The sequence below is a fragment of the Odocoileus virginianus genome, unplaced genomic scaffold (assembly GCF_023699985.2).
Source record: "Odocoileus virginianus isolate 20LAN1187 ecotype Illinois unplaced genomic scaffold, Ovbor_1.2 Unplaced_Contig_3, whole genome shotgun sequence".
Classification (NCBI taxonomy): domain Eukaryota; kingdom Metazoa; phylum Chordata; class Mammalia; order Artiodactyla; family Cervidae; genus Odocoileus; species Odocoileus virginianus.
This window is the reverse complement of record NW_027224320.1, coordinates 2,640,051-2,663,894: the sequence shown is the minus strand read 5'-3', so window position 1 is coordinate 2,663,894 and position 23,844 is coordinate 2,640,051. Positions and strand designations below refer to the sequence as shown.

At 55.6% G+C, this 23,844-nt stretch overlaps 1 protein-coding gene across 1 annotated transcript; it reads left to right on the top strand.

Moving 5' to 3' along the window:
• The first annotated feature begins 140 nt into the window (after positions 1-140).
• XPC (XPC complex subunit, DNA damage recognition and repair factor) lies at positions 141-23,035 on the top strand. Its single transcript, XM_020872643.2, has 16 exons — positions 141-281; positions 6,422-6,617; positions 8,539-8,669; positions 11,093-11,216; positions 12,123-12,207; positions 13,037-13,194; positions 13,379-13,499; positions 14,948-15,037; positions 15,826-16,701; positions 17,853-18,013; positions 19,112-19,193; positions 20,064-20,198; positions 20,281-20,450; positions 20,948-21,041; positions 21,448-21,537; positions 22,363-23,035. The coding sequence occupies exons 1-16, from the start codon at positions 194-196 to the stop codon at positions 22,567-22,569; spliced, it is 2,808 nt and encodes a 935-aa protein (XP_020728302.2). The 5' UTR covers positions 141-193; the 3' UTR covers positions 22,570-23,035.
• The last annotated feature ends 809 nt before the right edge of the window (positions 23,036-23,844 follow it).

Genomic DNA, 23,844 nt, shown 5'->3' with positions numbered 1-23,844 from the left:
CTTTTCGCTTCCGGCAGTCGGCGTTGGTACTTCGGGGCTGGGGCGGAGCTTCATCGGGGGCGCGGGGTGGGGGTGTGGCCTCTGCGAGGGGGCGGGGCCGCAGTCGCCCCGCCTCGGGGCGGAGCCAGCTCGCGGGCAGCGTCCGGCGCCGGCGCGGTGTGTCCCTCGTCAGGCGAGCCTTGCCCGGGCAGAGATGGCTCGGAAACGTGCGGCTGGCCGGGGCCCCCGCGGCCAGACGGCCAAGGGCAAGACCAAAGCCCGGCGCGAGGAGGAGGAGGCGGGTGAGAGCGAGGCCGAGCCGGGCTTGGCGGGGAGAGGCTGGAGGAGGGCAGGAGGCAGGCCGGGCGCGGGGAGGGCGAGGCCGACCTCCCGCGGGTGCGGGTAGGCAACCCCGCGCCCACCTGCGCGGGGGAGACCGCGTCCCGGTGACCGCGGGACGCAGGCGGCGTCCTCCCGCCCGCCCCGGGCCATCTCGACGTCGCTGCGCCTTTGCCCTCCGTGCCGGATGCGCCCTGAGCGGTTCCGCCGATCCTGGCCGGACCGCGAGCTCCCCTGCGCGATCTCTTCCTGCGTCCTGCCGCCTGCAGGGTCAAGTCCGGTCTCCTGGCAGATGCAGAGGGTGAATAGCAGAAGGCACTTGTTTTGTGCCCGCACAAGGCCAGCGGACCCGCACTTAAGAATGCGGGAGTGAGCTGATCTCCTAAAGAGTAGTTGTTCAGTCTCTACGTCGTGCCCGACACTTTGCGACCCCAAGGCCTGCAGCACGCCAGGCTTCCTTAACGGTACCTTCAGCTAAATCCCACCCTAGAGCCCCAGATTTAGGATCCAGTCGACTTCTCCACGTGCATCGGATAGTTTTCTTATCTTTGTCCTGGGCAAACTAAACCTGCCCCTTCCCCACTTATCCCCATCTCACTGGTCCCTTCATCACTTGTTAGAACAAACCCCTCTTCTTTAACACTGCACACCTCCAGTCCTTCAGCAGATTCTGTCAGTTCCACCTCAGAACCCTGTCTCAAATGTCCTACTTCTCTGTATTTTCCTGGCCACACCCCTTGTCCAAGCCACCTTCACTTTGCAGTTGAACGACTGCAGTGGTCTGTTTACTACTCTCTGTACTTCCTTTCATCTACTCACCGAGTTCTCCCTGTGGCAGCAAGTGATCTTAAGACAAAAATAAATAAGATCTTGCTACGCTCCTACTTCAAACGCTCTGGCTACCCATTGCCCTTGGCATAACATCGAGATTCTTCACATGGCCTACAAGACCCTGCATGATTCTGCTGCCACTCTCTCCTTTCCCAGATAATCTCCTTGTTGGCCTCCTTTTGGTTCCTCGGGCACGCCGCGTTGTTTCTCACCCGAGCCTTTGCCTTTGGTGTTCCTTCTCCCTCGAATGTTCCTCGAGGCTTTGGCCATGGCTGCCTCCTTTTCCTGCAGGTCTCAACCCAGGCACTCCTTGAGTGTCTTGCCTTAGGTGGTCTTTCCCAGGTACACTTCATCACAGAGGATCTTGGTAATTTATTTGCTTCCTTTTTGACCTGTCTTAACCAGATAAACTTATGAAAACATGTCTTACTTTTTGCGGTATCTCATCTTGTCCTCTCCACTTCCCTGCATATACTAAGTGCTCAATAAATAGTATAAATAACTGTATAATGCATGTGGTAGAAGGAATTTCTGGGGTACCTCATATAACTGAGTAGACAATTGGTACCAAATCACCAGTAAGGGCCCCTGTGACATTAGATTGAGTAATTCTGTATTCTGCAGGGTGGTGGTGAGTTTTCAGTGAGATGCACATAAGGCTCTGGGCCTGGTCTGGGTGAGGTGATCAGATGAGCTAACTCATATCATTCAAACTACACGTAGGCAAGGGGTACGCTCAAGCCTCACACGCACTCTGCGAGCCAGTGGAGCGCAGTGTTTCCAAGGCAGCTTCCGGGAAGAGCTGTTTTCTCTGCTGTGGTTGGTGGAGGAACAGTTTGGCTGTGGTTTTGGCCGCAGCTGAAATTGATTTGGTGACTCGTCAGTGTAGTGTGTAACAGCACCACAGTGCATGCAAATAAGTGACACTTGGCTGCTTTCAACAGCCAACTATTTGTCTTCCCGTTATATCTTTGTTTCTGTTAGGGCCCCTCTAGTTTCTACACATTTAATCTCAACATTCCTTCATCGATTTCCTCCTTCATCATTAACTCCTCCAGCAGATACTTACTGAGCACCTGGCTATTTTCAGGCCCAGTTACAGGCACTGGAAGGGTTGCGGTGAATAGGACAGGCAAAGTTCCTGCTCATGATGCTTGTAATCTTTGGGGAAGGGGAGGTAGGGCAAACAAGTTAAAAAACAAATTCCCATGGTGCTAGGACCCATGAAGAAGGCAGAGTAGGTCTCTGTAATAAAACTGACGTGGGCACAGGGAACACTCGGCAGAGTCAGAATCAGTGGTCAAGAAGTCCTGTCCGAGGACGTAGTGCTTTCAGCCAATTACTGGCTGTAATGAAGGGGCCTTTTGTAGATGTGGGCAAAGAGAGCTCTGGGCAGAGGAATCAGTAAGTTTAAAACTCTTAGAAAGGAATGTTTTAGAATTGAGGTGAGAGAGGTAAGTAGGAACCTTAGGTTGGAGACCAGACTGAGGAGTGTGTATTTTATTCTTAGTGCTAGGAGGTGCTGCCGGCAGTTCTAAGTAGGTGGATTTTTTCCTTGTTGCTGTTGTTAAATTAGCTGGCCGAGCAAGCCCAGTGGTTAATTCATGCCCTGCTGAAATAACCAGGTTATGTAACAGTGTAGTACAGCCAGCCCTGCACAGGTTGCACATCTGTGGCTTCAAGCAAAGTTCAATCCAAGGTTGGTTAAATCCACAGATTTGGAATCAGGGGATACAGAACAGAGGGCTGACTGTAGCAGACAGCTCTAGATCTAGGAGAGTCTTGGAAGATGGCGACTTTTTAAATTATAGTTGACTTATTATAGCATTAGTTCAGATGTACAACAATGCCTTGATATTGGATACTGGATTATATTCCATATAAGGGCTCCCCCCGGTGGCTCAGACAGTGAAGAATCTGCCTGCAGTGCAGGAGACCTGGGTTCAATCCCTGGGTCAGGAAGATCCCCTGGAGAAGGGAATGGCAACCCACTCCAGTATTCTTGCCTGGAGAATTCTGTGGACAGAGAAGCCTGACAGGCTATAGTCCATGGGGTCACAAAGAGTCAGACATGACTGAGTGACTAACACTTTCACAGTTAATACTCCATATAAAGTTATTACAAAGTATCGACCATATCCCTGTGCTATACATTACATCCTTGTAATTTACTGATTTTATACCTACCACTTTGTTCCTCTTAATCCTCTTCCCCATCTTGCCTCTCCCCCTTCCCCTTTCCCCACTGGTAGCCACTGATTTGTTCTCTGTATCTGTGAGTCTGTTTTTGTTTTATTTGTTCATTTGTTTTATTTTTTAGATTCTGTATATAAGGGAAAACATGGTAATTGTCTTTCTTTATTTCACCAAGCATAATACCCTCCACGTTGTTGCAAATGGCAAGATTTCTTTTTTATGACTGATATTTCTGATTCCTTTAGATGGTAGGTTAGGTTGTTTGAGACTTTTCCTGTTTCTTGAGGTGGGCCTGTATTGCTCTAAGCTTCCTTCTTAAAACTGCTTTCGCTGTGTCCTGTAGATTTTGTAAAATTGTGTTTTTCATTTTCACCGTCTTAAGGTATTTCCTGATTTTCCCTACAGTATCATGAGTCATCCGTTGGTTGCTTGTTTTTTGTAGCATCCTATTTAGTCTCCGTGTGTTTGTGTTTCATTTTTCTCCTGTAATTGATTTCTGGTTTCATACTGTTGTCATTGGAAAAGATACTTAATGCCTTTTCAGTCTAGAATTTGTTGGGACTTGTTTTGTGGTTAGCATGTGGTCGATCAATCCTGGACAGTGTCCCATGTTCACTTGAAAAGACTGTTTTGCTGCGTTGGACACAGTGTCTTGAAGTTATCTATTAACTTAATCTGGTCCAATGTGTCATGTAAGGTCACTGTTACCTTACTGATTTTTTTTCCCATTTATTTTTATTTACCTTATTGATTTTCTTTCTGAATGATCCGTCCATTGATGTAAGTGGGGTGTCGAAGTCACCTACAATTATTGTATCCTGTCAACATCTCCCTTTATTGCTGTTAATATTTTCTGTATAGATTCAGATGCTCCTCTGTTAGATGCATATATGTTTATCAGTGATATCATCTTCTTGTATTGACCCCTTTATCATTACATAATGTCTTTTTCTATTATTATAGACTTTGTTTTATGGTCTACCTTGCCTGATACGATTACTGCTGTCTGAGCTGTGTTTTAGTTTCCATTTGCACGGAGTGTCTAGATAATAGCCTCTTGATACTCTGGCGCACATACAAAACACACACAAAGAATTTAGGAAAAAATGTAAAATCCATATGTCTACCATCCAGAAACCACCACCACTAAGTAATACTGTTTCCTCCTAGTTTGTGTCTTTTTGCATAGTAGAAACTATACAAACAACTTTGCATTCTTAGCATTTTATCATATATCTTTTTCCTTTGTCTTAAAAGATAACTGAATTATGTATCATTGTGTGACTATACCATAATTAATGATTTAATTAATGTCCATTTAATGAATGGGTATTCAGATTTTTAAAATTTTGGATCCTTTGAATAATGATACTATGAACTTTTTTTGATTCACAGTTTGTTTCCCTTGTTCTCACTTTTAACTCCTCTGTTTCTCTATTCAAAGCACAGACATGCACACCTCTGCCTTTTAACCAACCAAGTAAGTTTAGACAGGGATAAACAGTGCTTCTAAAGCGGCTTCCCACCTACATCTTTAGTAAAGTATTTAGCATGTTAATGACAGAGGGCTAAAAACCCCTGTCAGATCTAGAAATCCTGGTTTTCAGTATGCCCTACCAAATTGTCAGGTTGTAAATAAACTTTTCACCTTGAAATAAGAAATCTGAAGAAACAGAACTGAATCAGTGATTTTAGCCAGCATTAAAACAAATGCTGCTATAAGGTGAAATTTATTAAAATTTAGTTATGATTTTTTTTTTTTAAGCTCAAAAGGTAGAGTCTTTTTCTTCCATGCAAAATTGTGTCCTTGGGGACTAAAAATACGTATCCAGGGAATTAGCAGTACAAACCATAAATAAAAGGAATGAATTAATTTGATATTTTAGGTAAATATTGCAGCTCCTTTTGGAACCTCAGTAAAGGTTAGAGTATTTTTGTTTTCCAATGTTAATTGAAGCAGTCGTGCAGAGGAGAAAAGAAGATGATTTATTTCAAATTTAAGATAATCTGAGGTACTATATTTCAATAGAAAAATATTTTCCCCTGTTGTATTAATATAACATATGTAATATAGTTATATGTTGAGACCATGCTTTTAGATACCCTGGTTGAACTAAAATGAATAGTATATGCATTTTTATATTTCCTTTTAACAAAATTTTATTATTTTATTTATTAATTATTAATAATGGTTAGTTATTATTAAAATAAAGTTGTTTTTCAATTACTGCTGACTTATTCCAACCTTAAGCTTGGAATAAGGGGCTTCCCAGGTGGAGCTAGTGGTAAAGAACCCGCTTGCCAATGCAGGAGACCTGAGACAGGTTCGAGCCCTGGGTCGGGAAGATCCCCTGGAGGAGGGCCTGGCAACCCGCTCCAGTATTCTTGCTGGGAAAATTCCATCAACAGAGGAGCCCGGCGGGCTACAGTCCATGGGGTTGCGGAGGTGGACACGACTGAAATGACTTAGCATACACGCAAGCTTGTATGCGTGACATTTGGGTTAGATTGGATAGATTTCATAAGGTATGTGTTTTGAGTAACATTTGGTTTTAAAAGACAGCAGAAGCTTAGATTAGGGGAAATCATTGTCGTTCAGTCGCTCAGTCGAGTCTGATTCTTTGCGACCCCATGGACTGCAGCATGCCAAGCTTCCCTGTCCTTCCCACTCAGACATGTTTATAAACTTGAAGCTTTTCACTTAGTAGGAGTGGATTATCCCTAAAATAATTAGTCTCAGCAGGTAGTAACAAGCAAGGTGTTAATTGCTGGATTGATGCGTTCTCCTTGCTGGACATTAGGTAAAATCTAAGGTTTGCAGTTTAGGTTTTATGGGTCGTGTGCTGGTGTCTGTATGGCCTCAGGAGGTAGAACAGAGTAACTGATGAAGGAGGCTTGTGGTGTGCAGACCAGCTGGAGGTGGGACGGGCTGGACGCTGGTTGCTGCCCGAACATGGGACGGTGGCGGGCGTCTGGGGAGAGGTTGCCAGGAAGGACCTCTGTGACCCTGCCCACGGACCTGCAGTGTCTCCACTCTTCCCGTGTGTCTCCTCTCGTGTTCCGTGTGGTCACCTAGATGTCTCCGAAGATGAGAAACCGCCAAAGAAGAGCCCTCCCACAAAAGTTTCCCGAGGAAAGAGGAAGAGGGGCCGCGGTGATGCTGGGGGCTCAGCGGACGGTCCAGTGAGAAGGAAGGCGGCCAAGGTCTCAGTGAAATCTGAAGAGCCCCAGGTTATAAAGGACGAAGCCCTCAGCGATGGGGAAGATTTCAGGTGAGACGGCAGAAAGCGTCTTGACCGGGTCTTGGTTGTTCCCACCAGGGAAGTACGCCTAAGAAAACCTGCTCCTGTTGCTCGTCTCGGGGGTCCGTGGAAAAGGTGGGATCTTTAAACACGCCTGGGTAGCCTTGGGCCACTGGTACGACTGGAAGCGTCCTGGTGACCATATAGTTAACCTCCCAGCCTCCGCAGATGGGGACCACCGCTTGCAGAGAGTGAGTTACTAGTGGCCACATAGCTAGATGGCGGCAGAAGCCGGGATGAGACGCAGGTCTTCCGCTCCTGGCCCAGTGCTGTTTCTACCACGCGGACATCACGTGCATGAGGCGTTTCCGCGACGTCCCAGCCGCGTCCCGTCCCGCTCCCCTCGGGTTTGCTCTGCTCCTGCCCAGCCGGACGCCCCCGTTCACTCGACGCGTGCTCATGGTCTGCCTGCAGCCGGAAGCGTTCTGCCACCTTGACGCCGCAGAGCGGAACTCACCTGCCCCTCGGTCCCGCTGATTCCTCCTCCTCTCCTCCGCTGGCTTCTCGCTGCATCTCTTAAGAGTGTAATCACCTGCCTTGTGTTACACTTGCTTGTGTCCATGCCACACGCCCCTGTGAGCTCTCAGACGGCTGGAACCACGCCGGCTCATCTCTGTATGGCCCGTGGCACCTAGGGCAGGGCTTCTTACAGTGACTGAGCACACTGATCATGCGGTGAACCACGCGTGTGAACCTCGTGAACACTTGGTCATCTGCCTCCGGGGAGTGTTGCGGAGGGGTGGGGGGTGCAGGGAAGAGGACCCACAGGCCGCAGTTCCCGCTTCACATCAGCGAGAAGCCTCTCTCAGCGTGGGCTCTCCCGGCAGCCCCAGTCCTGGCTGGGAGGTAGCCCGGGACACGGCCGCTGTGGCAAGGAGAACGGGAGGCACGTGGACTCACTACCGTCGTTCACCTCCTCTCCCCTCAGACTCATCCTTGCGGTGCCACTGAGCTCCCCACTTCCAGCTCCCACCTGCTGCATTCTTTCTGCAGGGAAGTCCCCACACAGATCAGCCAGGACGCTGCCCGGGAAAGCCCGGCTCCCCTTCTTGCCTCTAGGCTGGGAAGTGACATTACTCCCACATTTACTTTTAAAGGGGTTCTTTTTGTTTCTGTGCTTTCGAAAGGAAGCAGCAGGCTAAAAAGGGAGTGTCTTGTCTTTTTAGAGCTGAAGTCTGAAGCCTGTTAATTTAAGTATCTGTGCTAAAATCTTGGGTAATATTCTCACTGGACAGCATGTGTCAGATCTTACAAAAGCTAAAAGGAACTTGGGGCTCTGAAGATGTTTTATGTGTGAATTTGCAGAAATGTTAATCCACTGCCCGTGAGCAGGCACGGAGCCCTGAGCCAGTGCTTAGCCAGCTGCGAGTCTACACGGTTCTGTGCCTCCGCTGCAGAGCGTCTTCCTCACGACACACCCCCACGTACCTAGCAGTTAAATTCTACTGGCCTCAGTTGCCTTTCGTCTTCCCTCTCAGAGGCGGGGAGGGTCAGCCAGTGTGAATCCTTCCCTCTTTCTTGCTGGCATCTGGCTGCACACGTGCACACAGGCATCACGGCTTCTCTTTCTGGGACCTGCATTCTCTTCATGGTCTCATCTCCCTTTCCCATCTGTATGCAGACAGCTGTTTCCCGTCATATGGCCTCAGGGTGCGGGTTCATCACGCTCCTCCTGTTTCCGAAGACACATCTAGTATGAGACCCCAGATCAGAGCCCGTCCTGGTGGGAACCCGAGGCCCGGACTAATGGAGGGCATGAGGCTCAGAGCTGCCAAACCATTGCTTGGCAGCAGATTCACAGTCAACAGAAGGAGCCCTGAAAGGGGAGCTTAGGGTACCCATGACACTGGGACGTGCGCGCTTTCTTCACCTTCCTCTGATCTCCCCACAGTGACTGGCCGAGCACCCGCAGGAAGGGCCAGCCCCCAGAGAGAGAGGCCGCTGCGGACAGAGGCGGCTGCGAGGGGGATGCCGAGGGGGACGCCGAGGAAGACAGCGAGGAGGACTGGGAAGAGGTGGAAGGTAGCGCGACCCCTCTGCTCCCAGAACGGGTTCATCCTGTCCTCCTCCTTGGTTCTCTTTGGGGTCATGTCACTGCAGTCCTGTCCCTTTCTTGGAAAAAGAGGAAGACCAAGATACGGCCGCAGTAGGGACTTGTTTGATGTAAGGAAGACTGCATGACCAGGTCACCCCAGAGGGCTGTGCCTTCTCTTCCTCCGGAGGCATCGGTGAGAGACGTGTGCTCACGCTTGCCTCGGGCCCAGCTTTGCCCTTGGGCAGCCCTGTGGGTGAGCGCGTCCAGCGGCGCGAGCTGAGCTTGTTCTCCAGGACGGTCGGTAGACTCTGCGCAGTCCCTGTAAGCTGGGGGCTTGTGGGAGAGCGTGAAGGGCCTGGCGCATCCTGTCCTCGCAGTAAACAGCTGCCTGGGTCTCCGTCCTTGGGCCCTTCTGCCTAGCAGGGCTTTTCCTTTTAAAAATGTTCAAACCTACCAAGAAACGGAGCCTGTAGTCCAGGCATCCCCTAGACGCCCTGACTTGACTGTTGGGCCGTGAGGAACGTATGTCTCTTTCTGTAACTCTGCTGGTGGGACTAGTGAAAGTAAGTCACGGACATCCTGACTCTTCAGGGTAAACACTTTGGCTTTTATCTCCTGAGGGTAAGGCATTGTCCTACCTGATGGAATACTGTCATCACCCATTCAAGGCCCTGGTTACTGTGAGAGGATCCATTATAGCTGCCTTTTTTTCTTGTTTTTTTAATCCCCCCAGTACAGAATCTAATCAAGGTATTTGGTCTCTTTAATCTAGAGCAGAGACTCCACCCACCACCTTTTGGCTGGCGGTGGGGGTGGGGTGTGTGTGCCCACACTGCACAACACGCAAGATCTTAGTTCCCTGACCAGGGATTGAACCTGTGCCCCCTGCATTGGGAGTATGGAGTCTTAACCACTGGACCACCAGGGAAGTTACCCCCCCCCCCCCCCCCCCCCGCCTCATTGTTTTGCTTTTCATTGTTTTTCAGTCATTAAGTCACGTCCGACTCTTTGTGACCCTAGGACAGCAGCAGGCCAGGCTCTCGTGTCCTGAGCATCTCCTGGAGTTTGCTCCAGTTCACAGCACTGTTTTTTGTTTTTTGTTTTTTTGGCAGAGTCCTGGCCTCTTGTTCTGTAGAATGTCTCATGTTCTGCTTTATAATGGTGGTTAGCTTGTTGGAATGCCCCCCTGCAGGTCCTATGAACCGTGAGTCCAAAGACTTGGTTGCCTTTAGAGTGAAGGTTCTTCGGCAGGAACACTGCCGACGATAACGCTCAGTATTATCACTGAGTTCTCTACTTCGTAGCGCATCCGCTAAGAGGCACCTGACCTCAAGTGGTCCTGCTGGTGATGCTAAGCTCGACCGTGTCTGGTCCTGCCTGACTGTGCCAGTGTAAAGGTTCATTTTCCCTCTGATTCTCTGTGAATATCCTGTGTCCCAGTCACTTTCTACTTAATGGTGTTGGTGTGATTGTGACTGAACCAAAGACTATTATAGTGAGCATGGCAAAGTGGCAATATTTTGATTGTCATTTCATGTATAATTATTAGCTGACTTTGATCTGTAAAGCAGAGGTCTCCCCTTTAAGGACTGTTTTTATTTAGTCACTTATTTTGGGTATCACTGTGGACGTAAAAATTCAACTGTGTCAGCAGTTATCCTCTTTATCCTTTTGACCTTCAGGTTGCCCCCACATTTGGTGAGCAGGAACCCCTTTAAGCAGCCGCGCTGTGGTGTGTGACGCGGCCTCAGTAGTTTCTGAGAATTTTTTTGTTCTTTGGTGCAGTGAGACGTTCCAGGATCTCCCTGCGCTCTCCTTGGGGCAGAGCTGGAATCGGCCCTGTTTCATTTTAGTAGGAGCTGGCACACAGAAACCAGGGTCTCGGCGCCAGCTGTGGTCATTGCTTCTAGGCCCAGAGCCGCTTTGCAAGGACCTTAGCTAACGAAGTTCACCGTTCCATCCAGTTCAGCAGAGTTAATTTCGGCCAGTGTTTACAAGCAGCGTAGCGGAGAAGGAGATGGAAAAGATGCATGCCTTGCCCTGTGCACCTTTACAGTTGAGCCTGGAAGTCAGGCCTCTAGAAAGCGAACCGTGGGGGGCTTCACTAGAGTAACGTGGAGAGCAGGACACTGCTCCCGAGCCCCGGCTCCACGGCACCGGGGTCCGTGTCTAACTCGCCCCCGTCCGTGTCTGAGGGTCCCCCCAGGGCTGCTGCTCTGGGCGCTCGTTGGGCGTTGCAGGTTAATGAGACACTTGGCTGTGAGCGCTCAGGGCCCCTCCTGGGAACTCGGAGCAGGGTCTCGACGGTTTCCTGCCTCTCTCCCTCCCCGGCAGAACCTCACTGTTTTTCAGTGCACCGCCTCTTATAACCATAATTGTTATCACTGATCTAAAAAATTCCTGTTGCTAGAAGTGGGTGAGCCCGTGCCGGGTGATGTGGGGGAAGGCGCAGCCTTCTCGGCATCCGCCCTGCCCGTGAAGCCGGTGGAGATAGAGATCGAGACACCAGAGCAGCTGAAGGCCAGAGAAAGAAGGTACGACCAAGCACTTGCTTCTCGATTTCCTCACGTCTCATCAGCGGCAGCTGCTCCCCAGGGAAGCTTTTGAAAAACACATAGGAGACGCGGGCTGAGTGTCCAGGTTGTCAGGAGCCTTAGGTGAGAGCGCCCTGGGCTCACCTTCAGGACTTGAAGGTGAAACCTTTGTGTCCAGGCAAGCACAGACGTGCCAGGGGCTGTGCAGGCCGCCTGTTACCGTGCTGACTCTTCACGACAGCGTGTGAATGAGGGCCCGGAGGCTCAGGGCTAAGCAGCGTTGCAGCTGTGCGTGGAGGAGCCCCGATCTGTGTCTGTCATGCTGACCCGACACCCCGGCTTGTGTCCCGCGGCACCGCGGCAGGGCCTGCGGCAGTGCTCCCCGTGGCCGGGGGCTTCCCCCGCTCCTTCCGGGGGCCCCCGGTCCCTCTGCAGCCCCGGCGGCCTGGCCGTACGCGGTGCATCTCCTGGTAGTTACCTGGTCCTGAGTCCCCCACGTGATGAGCACTCTATCAGGCGTCAAGGAGGGAGATAAAAGAAGTCGTTCAAGACGTTTTCTTAAAGGGGCTTGGGACAGAGACGAGAGGGATCTTACGGCAGAACAGCGTTGCGCAAACAAGAGACGTGCACTGACTTAACGCCAAGGCAGTGGGCCCCAGGAGGTGGGGCAGTCGGGGGTGGTCAGGAGGGACGTCCTGGGGCACCTGCTCAGGAGGCGTGGCAGCTGCGGGTCGGGGAGGGAATGTCCCGGGCCAGGGTTTGCGGGCGGGAAGGCGTAGGACCGGCCAGTGCCAGGTCTGCTGGGTAGCACGGCCTGAGTCACTGCCCCCGAAAGGCGTCGGCAGGGATGGGCTAGTGGGGTCAGGCTCCCCCCTCCACTTGGGGATTGTTCAATGTGCGTTGCAGTGAAAAGATCAAAATGGAGTTTGAGACGTATCTTCGGAGGATGATGAAACGTTTCAATAAGGAAGTCCACGAGGACACGCACAAGGTACATCCGGGACGGGCGGTGGGCGGACGAGCTCCGACGACGAGGCTGGTGTGCGGGGCACTGGCTGTCCGTCAGCCGCGCCGCCGACTCTCCTGAAGTGAAGTGGGGGTGGTAAGGGGATGATAACGGCGCCTGCCTGGGAGGGGGTGTGAGGAGTGCGCGGGGAGGACCGTGGGGCGTCAGCTCAGCACTCCCCGCCCCTCCCTTCGCTCAGCCGTTCAGTAACACTGGGTCGGGCCTCAGCTGAAGGCGCCGTGGCTCCTGACTTCAGCTGGCACTTACTGGGCACACTGAGGCCTCTCGAGGAGCCTGGCATCGTGGGGAAACTTGCACAAAGCTTGTCTCCTACCGTTCAGGACTTTCTGTCTCACAGACGGAACAGCAGAGACCTCAGAACAGGGAGACTGAGGACGCAGAACCAGGGGAGATCAGGGCGGGCCCCAGCAGCTGAGGAAGACCTTGTTTAGGAGAGGGGTCGGGGCAGGTCCGGGGAGGACGGCGCGGGGAGAGGCCGCGCCGACGGTCCTTTAGACCCCAGGCTTCGTAACGTTTCATCCGCAGATCCTTCAGGGTGCACTTCCGAAAGACAAGACCTCTTAGAGAAAGGAAGTTTGTATTTTGCAACTTTGAGATTTGATTGTTTCTCTGAGGGAAGAAGCATCTAGAGAGGAGGGGGGTGAAAGACAGAGCCTTGGGAAATGGCAGTGCTAGGAGTTCTCCTTTTTATGTGTATAGAAATGACAGCGGGTATTTCCTGTCCCTGAAACGTCTTTGAATTTGGCGGCCAAAATCCCTCTGGTTTTCAGGCTTCCCACTTCCCTCTTCCCAGGTTCACCTGCTGTGTCTGCTGGCAAACGGCTTCTACCGAAATAGCATCTGCAACCAGCCAGACCTGCAAGCCATTGGCCTCTCCATCATCCCAATGCGCTTCACCAAAGTGCCACCCCGAGACGCAGACGTCCTCTACCTGTCCAACCTGGTGAAATGGTAGGACCCTCAGGCTTGTCATGCAGAGTGTAGGGCAGGATTTGGGTCTCAGGGGCTGGGTGCAGGTCAGTCCCACAGACCCTCCTTGAGGGGAAGGCTGAGCTGGGTCTTCAGGAGTCGGCCAGACAGGTTGGGCAGGGCTTCTCTTTACCCTGGCCTCTGAGAAGTACCTGGTTCTCTCCAGGTTCATCGGAACATTTACAGTGAATGCGGACCTCTCGACCAATGAGCAGGATAGCCTGCAAACGACGCTGGAGCGGAGATTTGCTATTTACTCAGCAAAAGATGACAAGGAGCTGGTCCACGTGAGTGACGCCCCAGGCAGCACTGTTTTATAGGTCTGTGAGCCAACGACAGTGGCGGTCAGGTGCCACGCACCATTCAGGCTGTTTTACATACCCTTCCTTGCTCAGCTCTCAAAAGATAAGAACAGGTACCGGAGCTCAGAAGCGGAATCACTTCCTTAGGGCCATTCAGTCTAAGCACTGGAGTCAGGATTGGGACCAGCCTGAGAGCCAAAAGCTGCCCTTCTCCTGTCTCTACTCGGCGTCCTGAACACACTTAGGTTTTGGTCAGGTGCCCTACAGTTGCTTACAGTATTCAAAAGTGGTGTTTAAAGGTCCCAAGGAGGGACTTCCCTGGTGGTCCAGTGGCTAAGACTGTGTGCTCCCAGTGAAGGGGGCTTGGGTTCAAGCCCTGGTCTGGGAACTAGATCCCAGATGCCACGAATGAGACCCAGTGCAGCCATAATAAATAAACTTTTTTTTTTTTAAAGCCTAATGTTGGCTGCAGAAATCCTTAAGAGTGTTTCCTTACCTTGCACATTGGACAGTGACCTGGCAGACGGCTGTGCGGCAAGGAGGGTTCTGTCCAGGAGCCGTGGCGAAGCTTCTGCGCAGACAGGGTTTATCACATGCTCAGAATCCCCTCAGGCGGAAACGTGGTTTTATCCTCGAAGGTTCCTGTCAATGCACATACTGTGTCTAAGCCTCAGATTCTGTTTAGGGAGACATTTTGTATCTTTAGAGGCCATAAGACCGGCATCTTTGCTTTCTCTTCCCATTTGGCTCGAAAATGTCTGAGTATCTGGCCAGGAATTGCGCTTAGACCATCAGCCAGAGGAGAACTGTGGTGTTTCAGTGTCATCCTCCCAGACTTTGTTCCTGTGCATCTGTGTACGCATTTTCTTCGGGCAGTTCTATTAAGCAAAAACAATAGTTGTTTTTTATTTAAAAAAAAAAAGAAGTGAGCAGTTCCGTTCACAGCAGCTCACACTGCCTGTTCCCAAATCCCGTCTGCTGCCCCCGGAGGGAGCCCCGTGCCCACGACACGGTCGCTCCGCTCCCCCTCCTCCCGCCTCCCCGGGAGCTGGCACCACCGACCCGTGTTCTGTCTGTGGAATTTACACAGTGTGGACACCACAGTGCAGTCAGCCCTCACTGTCGGCCACCTCCGCGTTCACAGTCAGCTGACTGCCGATCAGACGTCTCTCCGCAGGGGTTGAGCCCGCAGGGGCGGGACCCGAGGGCAGGGAGGGCCGGCTGCTGTCCCTGCTGTGGGGCGGCACCGCGGGCTCTGGAACCCAAGCGGGCCCTGGGGGCAGTCCTCGCAGATAGCCGAGGCACAGCTCCGCCTGACCCTCCGTGGCCGGCTCCTTTGACTTGCCATGTCTTCAGGGTTCACTCCCCACGCGGGATCGCTCCAGTCCTTCCTTCTTTCCCGAGGATAAGCGTGTTGTTCTGTCTCCTTCTAGATATTTCTGCTGCTTCTCCGGGCCCTGCATCTCCCTACCCGCCTCGTGCTGTCTCTGCAGCCAGTCCCTCTGAAGTTATCCGCAGCGAAGGTGAGGCTCCCGGGCCTTCCAGAGGAGAGGGTGGTGGCCCGGGAGGAGGGAGACCTTACCCGAGACTTGAGCAGAGCTGCTCGTTAGACTGCCTTTAAAGGCAGTCTTCGCGGAGCAGGCGCCCCCGAGCGGGCCTGGCTCAGGCACTGTGTAGGGAAGCGGGCGCAGGGCGGGCACCTCGCAGCCTGGGCTCCGCGTGTGCAGAGGGGCTGCGGGCCGCGCTCCCTGCTGCTCTGGCTTCTGGTCTGTGGGTGGCTCGGTGAAGAGGTGCTCGTCCTCCCCAGCGGTGTGGGTGAGGATGGGGAGCCTCTGAACTCCGCCGTCATCCGGGAAGGGGGGTGAACACTGCTCCTTGGGGGTGCTGGCACTGTCTGAAATTCGGTCCAGAAGTCGTTTAATTTCTGAACTCTTAATAATGCGATTTTGCTTGCAAAGTGCCTTATGTGTAAGATGGGTACTCCTGCTGAGGAAACAGGCTCAGCGGTGACGTGATCTACCCAAATCAGATAAAACTGAGACGCAGAAGTGGAATTTGAACCCCGGTTTGTCTGTCCCCACATCCTGTGCTCACTTCACAGTGAGAAGAATCAGACCAGGGGCTCCTCTCGGGTGCTGCAGAATTTAGTGAATGCTTTCTCACACCTGCTGGGGGGCAGCCAGCCCATCACTGGGCCGGGGACGTCTTGTGTATGCTGGCGCTGCAGCAGGACTTAGCCCTGTTAGATGGCAGACTTTTTATCGTGTCATTGTTAAAAAAGAAAAAGCAGAAATTTCCTGTTCTGTTTAAGGGAAAGAAACCTTGCAAGGGAAGATCCACAGAGGCGCCTGGGGGCTCCTCAGAAGCTTCCAGCCACGCTCCTGGAAAGCCTAGCGGAGGAAGCCGAGGAGAGGACACGTCTTCTGAGGGCGCTGGTGGAGCACGTGCCAGAGGGAAGGGCAAGGCGGCCGCAGGCAGGAGGCCCCGGGGGCAGTCCCCGTCCAGCGGGGAGGACACGGGCGAGGCTCGGGGGCAGAGGCGGGGGACCCAGAGGCGAGCACAGGCCCGGAGGCGGCGGGCGGCCGCCAGGGTGTCTTACAAGGAGGAGAGTGACAGTGACGCGGCCAGCAGCGGCTCTGACTTTGAGCCGTCCAGCGAGGACAGCTGCCGCCCGTCCGACGAGGATTCTGAGCCCGGCCTGCCGAGGCCGCGGAGGGCCCCCGCCCCTCAAAGGACAAAGGCGGGGTCCAAGAGCGGGTCCAAGTCCCAGCACGGAAGCTGCCGTCCGCCCCCCGGCTCCGCAGAAGCAGCGGCGAGCGCTGCGGGCAGCAAGCCGAGGAGAGGCAAGAAGCTGTCGGGGGACAGCGGGAAGGCAGGCGGACAGGGAGCGGCCGGTGTGGACCAGTGGCTGGAGGTGTTCTCGGAGCGTGAGGAGAAGTGGGTGTGTGTGGACTGCGTGCACGGCGTGGTGGGCCAGCCCCTGACCTGCCACCAGTACGCCACCAAGCCCATGACCTACGTCGTGGGCATCGACGGCGCCGGCTGCGTGCGCGACGTCACGCAGAGGTACGACCCCGCCTGGCTGACGGCGACCCGCAAAAGCCGCGTGGATGCCGCATGGTGGGCAGAGACCCTGCGCCCCTACCGGAGCCCGCTGGTGGACAGGGAGCAGCGGGAGGACCAGGAGGTGAGGACCGGGAGCGGCGCTGGCCCTCGCTCGGGGGCTTCAGACTGTTGCCTCAGTTCGTGGTCAGAGCGGCTGGGGCGCTCTGGTGATTGAAATCAAGCTGGGGTAATCGCAGCCTTGATTTCACCAGCTACACATTTAGGCTCCAAGAGATGAGCTGACTTGGTATTGGAACCCAGGTTGCTCTGGCTCCAAAGCCTGTGTACTTGCAGTTATTGCCTGGTTAGAAATGTGGAGCTTGACGTAAGTCAGGTGAGTCATCCCGAGCGAAAGGAAAACACCCAGTGTAGCCGTCTCCCCCCTGCTCAGCGTGCGCCCGCGCACAGGTAGGCACGCCGGCATCCCTGCGGCGACCCCGGACTCTCAGCTCCCGGAGGAGCACGGAGGGCTTGTTGCAGGGCGCGCCGGGGAGCTCGCTCAGGACGCGGCTCTGCGGCGACGGGGTCGCGGCGTTCCTGCTGAGCCTGTTGTGACTCACCCAGTTGCTGCGCGGGGGTCCCCCCCGCCTGCCCACCTGCTGGTCCTCCTGTCTGTCAGGGATTGGAAGAGACACTGCGGGCAAGCGCAGCAGAGCCAGGGAGAGGGATGAGGGTGAGAGCAGCGGGGCTGCCGGTGAGAAGCCAGGCCCTGGCAGCCGTGGAGGAGAAGCTGTGGGCGTCCTGGTCTCTGTGGGAGCCGGGCCCCGGAGCCCGCATCACAGAATCGGGGCGTCACTTACGGTGCGGCCTCCCCCAAGGAAGGCTCTGCTCGGGCCGGCCGCGCTGTCGGAGGGCAGGGGGCACTTCTCCAGCGCCAGGAGCTGCAGAGCCGCCAGACTGCAGAGCTCGCGACACGTCTGCGTCTGCAGAGCAGCGCGCCAGGCCCAGCACCTGCAGCCGCCCGGGGCCCCCGGAGGCTCCCTGCCACCGGCTGCTACCCGAGCCGCTTGTTTGAGGGTTGCCCCCACCAAGCCTGGGCCCTCCCCAGAGGCTCAGTGGTGCAGAATCGGCCTGCAATATACAAGGCGTGGCTTTGATCCCTGGGTTGGGAAGATCCCCTGGAGAAGGAAATGGCAACCCACTCCACTATGCCTGGGACAGAGGAGCCTGGCGGGCTACAGTCCATGGAGTTGCGGAGAGTCAGACCCGCCACTGTCTCTCTGGCCTTTGCAGTTTCAGGCGAAGCACCTGGACCAGCCTCTGCCAACCGTCATCGGCACGTATAAGAATCACCCTCTCTACGCCCTCAAGAGGCACCTCCTCAAGTACGAGGCCATCTACCCCGAGACGGCCGCTGTCCTTGGGTACTGCCGCGGGGAGGCCGTCTACTCCAGGTGCGGGGCCGCCCGGCAGCCAGGGGCTCCCGGCCTTCCGAGGGCCGGGAGACGAGCTTGACTGCGCGTGCATGCCGTGTGCAGCTGCGGGTGTGGGGCGCGGGGGAGTGTGTAACGGAGCTTAAAGCCTAGAAGTTAAAACCGCAGGGATTAAAAGATCGGGGGCAGGCCAGTCTTACAGGAGGAAAGATAAGTAGGCGCAGGTAAGGTTTATATGGGCAATAAAAAAAAAAACCCCAAACTGAAGTCAAACAAATGCATAAAAGGAAGGAATAAAGGATTTGATAGTGAAAATTAAAATGACTGGATATTTTAATGGGTATACAGTTTCAGCCTGGGAAGATGAGAAGTTTGGGAGACGATGCTGGTGATGGTTATGTAACAGTGCCACTGAGCGATAAACCTGAAAATGATTCAGGTGGTAAATTCTATGTTATTATGTGTTATGTTTTCTACAGTAAAGAGAAATTGCCAAAGAGAGGAAGGAGAAATAAACATGAAAATGAACATATATATATATGTATATATAGTTGAGACTGAACAAAGTTTTAATAACAGGAGTAAAACTTAACAACCAGAAGAAATTTAAGAAATGGTAATAGAAAATACTAGTGACTTTTTAAAAACGTTGACCTGCGAGACCAGAAAATAGAGGGTGTTCTTGGTAAACGGGAAAAGAAAGGCACAAAAGGAAGCTCCGGGAAATGCACAGGAGCAGGTGTTTCAGGCCCCCTGCCTGGGGGCTGCTTGCTGTGGGTGAGCCCCGAGGGGCTGGGGTCTGTGTGGGCACCCCCTGGCCCCTGCCTGGTCGGGGCCCCAGCCGCCACCTGGACCCTTGTTCGTCTCTCTCTCTGTCTGGTGTTCAGCAGCCAAGTAAACCCTGAGACGGGGGCTCTCCACCCCCTGACCCAGCTGCCGGGGCCTCCCCGTGGGGCTGTGGGGGTTGGGGTCTGCGAGGGGACGCGTCCCGCACAAGACGGCCAGGCGCCTGTTGGCCGTGGGCCTGACAGGGCCTCCCTGGTGCCCTGGGCAAGGCAGCAGGGCCCTGCGGGCTGCTCGGGGGTGTGAGCAGCCCTCTGTCTCCCGCCGGCTCCTCAGGGACTGTGTGCACACGCTGCACTCCAGGGACACGTGGCTGAAGCAAGCGCGTGTGGTGCGGCTCGGAGAAGTGCCCTACAAGGTAAGTGCCGCGGGACGCAGGGCGGCCACGCGCCCCGGGGGCCGGACGGGAAGGGCGTGGGCACGGGGCTGTCTGCACCGAGGACTTTGTGAGGGACGGGCCTTCCCGGGCACGCAGGAGAGCCGGGCCGGGAAGCAGCCCTCTGACCCTGGTGTGTGCCTGAGGCCCTGGGGTCAGGTCTGTGTCCCCTGTGTGTCCAGAGAGGCCGCGGCCCTGCCTGCTGTGGACACGCCCACACCAGCTCTCTGCGGTCTCTGCGTGGCGTTAGCATCATGCATGAGTTTTACAGACAGGAGAGCCGGAGCTGAGAAGGGGCAGCTTGCCCGAGGCCTGAGCTAGTGAGACAGCGGCCCCAGGGCCCTGCGCCAGCCTCGGTGCTACACCGGGTCGGTCGGCTGCCCAGAGACGCGTGAATTCAGCACCGACCGCAAGGCGGGGATGGGATGCGGGGCCCGGTTCAGCCTGCAGAGGACAGTGGGCAGTTGTGAGCCACGGGCGCTTCTGTGAGATCCCTGGGAGGGGCCCTTTGCGTCGCTGGGACCTGGGGAGCTGGGCCGGGCAGGGGGCCTCTGGTTTGTGGGAAGGGATTGAGGCGCAGGGAGCCGGCCACGGCCCAAAGCAGGCCTGTCTCTCACCAGCCGTGGGGACATCTCTCGAGTCCACTTTCCCCTTCAGTGATGGACACAGGACACAGCTGAAGGCTGTGACGGCGGGTGAGCTGCTCACACCTCCTAGAATGCTCGCCTGTTAAGACGGAGGTGATGCTAATGACGCAGCGCACCTCCGGGTCTGCTGGAAAGGCTGCGCTGAGCACAGTACCCGGTGCGCTGGGAGCGCGCGGTCTGAGCGCTGGCTGCTCCCTCCGTGCAGATGGTGAAAGGCTACTCCAACCGGGCGCGGAGAGCCCGCCAGGCCGAGCCGCAGTTGCACGACTACAACGACCTGGGGCTGTTTGGCAGATGGCAGACCGAGGAGTACCAGCCGCCAGTGGCCGTGGACGGGAAGGTAAGGAGGGCCGCGCCCGCGGGGGCCAGGAGCCGGCCGCCCCCCTCTGCGGCTGGCTAAACCCGGGCGCCTCCCTCCACAGGTGCCCCGGAACGAGTTTGGGAACGTGTACCTCTTCCTGCCCAGCATGATGCCTGTCGGCTGCGTCCAGCTGCACCTGCCCAACCTGCACCGCGTGGCCCGGAAGCTGAACATTGACTGTGCGCAGGCCGTCACCGGCTTCGATTTCCATAAAGGCTACTGCCATCCCATGTGCGTGAGGGGCGTCTGCCGAGGCCGGAAGGCGGGGCGGCAGGTTCTGGAGAAGGCGCGGGGGACCGGTGTGGGGTCGAGGCCCCCGGCTCTCACTTTCAGGGTTTTCCTCTGGATTTGCAGGATCAGCCTCGATCCTTGACCTTTTCACACCTTCATTCTGGGCCTTCTGTCCAGAGGCTGCAAAGCCAGTGAAACCAGCACCCTGAGGTGCCGGGTTAAGCGCTGTCCTGGGGGCGCTCAGGGCGACCCAGCAGCGTCAGCATGCTTCCTGGCTGGTGGCCTCTGCCCGCTCCCGCGGGGGAGGAGGGTTGGGTCCACCGCCCCGCCTTCCGCACGCGTGGTGTCTGCCAGCAGCCCCAGCCAGCACAGTGGACCGCCGGCCAGAAAGCGCTTCAGGGCCCGAGCGCTCAGGGGTGGCCGGCTGTCCCCCGCGGCGGGGAGCAGAGAGGCCAGAGCAGGCGTGGGCTCAAGGAGCACCTGTGCTGACCCCGTAGAACTGACGGCTACGTAGTCTGCGAGGAGTACAGAGATGTGCTCCTGACCGCCTGGGAGAACGAGCAGGCGCTCGTAGAAAAGAAGGAGAAGGAGGTGAGTGGGCGGGGCCGGGGGCACACAAGGGGCAGCCGCTCCCCCCAGACCGCCTCGCACCACGGCGGTGAGGAGCGGGGAGCCGGGCCCAGCGCGCTTTCTGGCTATGACTGCCTCCCTGGGGGCGCCGGGCAGCCGGCACTGAGCAGCTGCCTGCCTGCCCCTCAGAACTGGATCTCGGTCCAGCTGCTGACACCTGCCTCCTAAAGGGATTTGCCGGGGTCCAGGGCCCTCCCCATCCTCAGAACACCTCAGCCCCGTTAAGGAGAGGGGTCTGGCTTTGGTGCCTCTCCCGTGTATCACTTCATGGGTCACAGGCCGAGCGACTCTGCCGACCCGCTGTGTCCCCGTATCTCTTCCTGAATGGCTGTGCTCAGCACCTCCTGTTCTCTGTCCGCCTCTGCAGAAGAGGGAGAAGCGGGCTCTGGGGAACTGGAAGCTGCTGGTCAAAGGGCTGCTGATCCGGGAGCGGCTGAAGCTTCGCTACGGGGCCCAGGTCAGTGTGGCCCGGGAGGACGATGCGCCCGGGGGAGGGCTTGGGAACCACGGCCACTCCTGCCTGGAGCTCAAGGCCGCTGTGTTCCGGTACCGCAAACTTGTGTCTCCCGGGCCCTGCGCCCTGTCCGTGTTGAGGAAGGTGTCCCGGAGTCAGGCCGTGGGCCCTGCCCCGTCTGCACATGGGAGCCCGCCGTGGGCTGGACCTGGTGCTGAGCCCACTCGGGCGGACAGGTGTCTGCACCTCCTGGCCTGGTACTGCCCCTGGGGCTGCGACCACCCCCGCTGCTCATTCAGGCCCTTCCGCAGCACTGCGGCCCGAGGGCTCCTGTTGGGGGCACAGATGCCCCCAGGCACAGCCACACGGAGTGGTCGGTCAGCACTGGGTCAGGGACGTGGAGACGTGCTCTGGGAGCATCTGACCGCCCCCGCCACCTGCGTCTGCTACCTCCTCAGATCCTTAATGCCCACTCTCCCGGCTCCGTGTTCCCATGGGCTCCTTCCTCCCGCCTAAGCTTTCTGCCCCTGCTTCCCCAGACTCGAGGCCTCCAGGGCTGCCCCCTCAGAGCATCCGACACTGAGTTAGTGCTAAGCGTTTGGGCACTTTTTTGGTTCAAAACCCAGGAAATAAGTGCAGGGCGCCACTGGCAGTCACCTCCCAGGTTGGTTGCGGCTCCCTGCGGGCAGTCCCTTGGCCTCAGCTCCTGCGTCCCAGGGCCGTGCTCCGCTCTGGGACCCACGGGCCGGGCCCTGTCCTCCGGGTCATGCCCGGGGCTTCCTGACACTGCTTCCTCTACTGTCTCCCCCGCCCCGGCCTGGCCCCCAGAGTGAGGCGGCCGCTCCCCACACAGACGCGGGAGGCGGGCTCTCATCAGATGAGGAGGAGGGAACCAGCTCTCAAGCGGAAGCGTCCAGGATCCTGGCGGCCTCCTGGCCCCAAAACCGAGAGGCTGAGGAGCCGAAGTGCCCCAGGAGGACCAGGAGGGAGAAGAAGGAAGCGGCTGCCCACCTGTTCCCGTTTGAGAAGCTGTGACGTGAGCGGTAACCTCGCTCCCAGGCAGAGTCCTCCTGTGTCCGCACTCGAGCCGCTGCAGACGGCTCAGGCCCGGCCTCAGGGGGCCCCTTGCGCTTCCCAGGCAGGTCCTGACACTGCGCGCAGGCCGCCTCAGGGGACACTGCCGCCTGTTTGCCAGGAACGCTTCAGGGTGGCAGAGGACCAGAACAAAGCTACAGTAAGGAAAAACAAGGAGACCTGCACATTCCTAAGAGGCTTCCCAGGGGGCGCTGGTGGCACAGAGACGAGAGACACGTGTCTGATCCTCGGGCCAAGAGGATCCCCTGGAGGAGGGTGCGACTTAGACGTTAGGAAGAACGGATCAGTGTTCAACTAGATTTTACTCATTATTGGATACATTTATAAAGCCCTACACACTGTAGATCTTTAGGAGAAATAGCTTTTATAACACTTTGAGGAAAACAATAAAGCATTTATCTAGAAAGGCTTGGCTCTGCGTTTTCTTTCAGACTTGACGTCAGCTGAGAGCACCTGGGCGACGGGGATGTGCACACAGGTGGCCCGTGTTCCGCCGCTCAGTCGTCTGTCTTTGTGACCCCACGGACCACAGCACGCCAGGCTCCCGTCCTCCACTATCTCCCGGGGCTTGCTCAAACTTGTGTCCATTGAGTCGGCGATGCCGTCCAACCATCTCACCCTCCGTTGTCCCCTTCCTTTGCCTTCAGTCTTTCCCAGCGTCAGGGTCTTATCCAGTGAGTTGGCTCTTCGTGTCAGGTGGCCCGAGTCTTGGAGCTTCAGCATCAGTCCTTCTAATGAATAGTCAGGGTTGATTTCCTTTGGGATTGGCATGGCTCACAGCTCCACCAGTCTGGTCCATGAAGCGGGTACACAGATCAGGACTATATTAAAGATCAGAGTTTGTTTTCCTGCAGGCTGAGAACTTAGACAGAGGAATATTTTTCTGTTTAGTCGAAGAGGTATTGCTTAATCTTGACAGTAGCCATTAAAAATCAGTCTGTTTTATCCAAGGGAAACAAACAAAACCCTTTGGAGTGTGACTCATGTGGCAAGAACTGGCAGGAAGGCTCTTGTTGAGAAACATGGGGGGGTTGCCATGGAAACCACCGGCTCTGGCACTTCCTGCATCAGAGCTTGGTCTCACCCTCCTGCAGGCGAGCACGCTGTTTTCTGGGAGTGGAGTTGAGCATTGCGCCGGTTTCTGCAGGAATAACCTGTTCTTCAGGCGGATGGCAGGCAGCTCCTGGGGACACATCGTGGAAATGGAGCCAAACC

Excerpts from the sequence above, each read along its gene's own strand:
- XPC (XM_020872643.2), top strand. The coding sequence starts at position 194 with ATGGCTCGGAAACGTGCGGCTGGCCGGGGCCCCCGCGGCCAGACGGCC. Across the intron at positions 19,194-20,063 it reads TCGGAGAAGTGCCCTACAAG|ATGGTGAAAGGCTACTCCAA; the intron begins GTAAGTGCCGCG and ends CCCTCCGTGCAG. Across the intron at positions 21,042-21,447 it reads TAGAAAAGAAGGAGAAGGAG|AAGAGGGAGAAGCGGGCTCT; the intron begins GTGAGTGGGCGG and ends CCGCCTCTGCAG.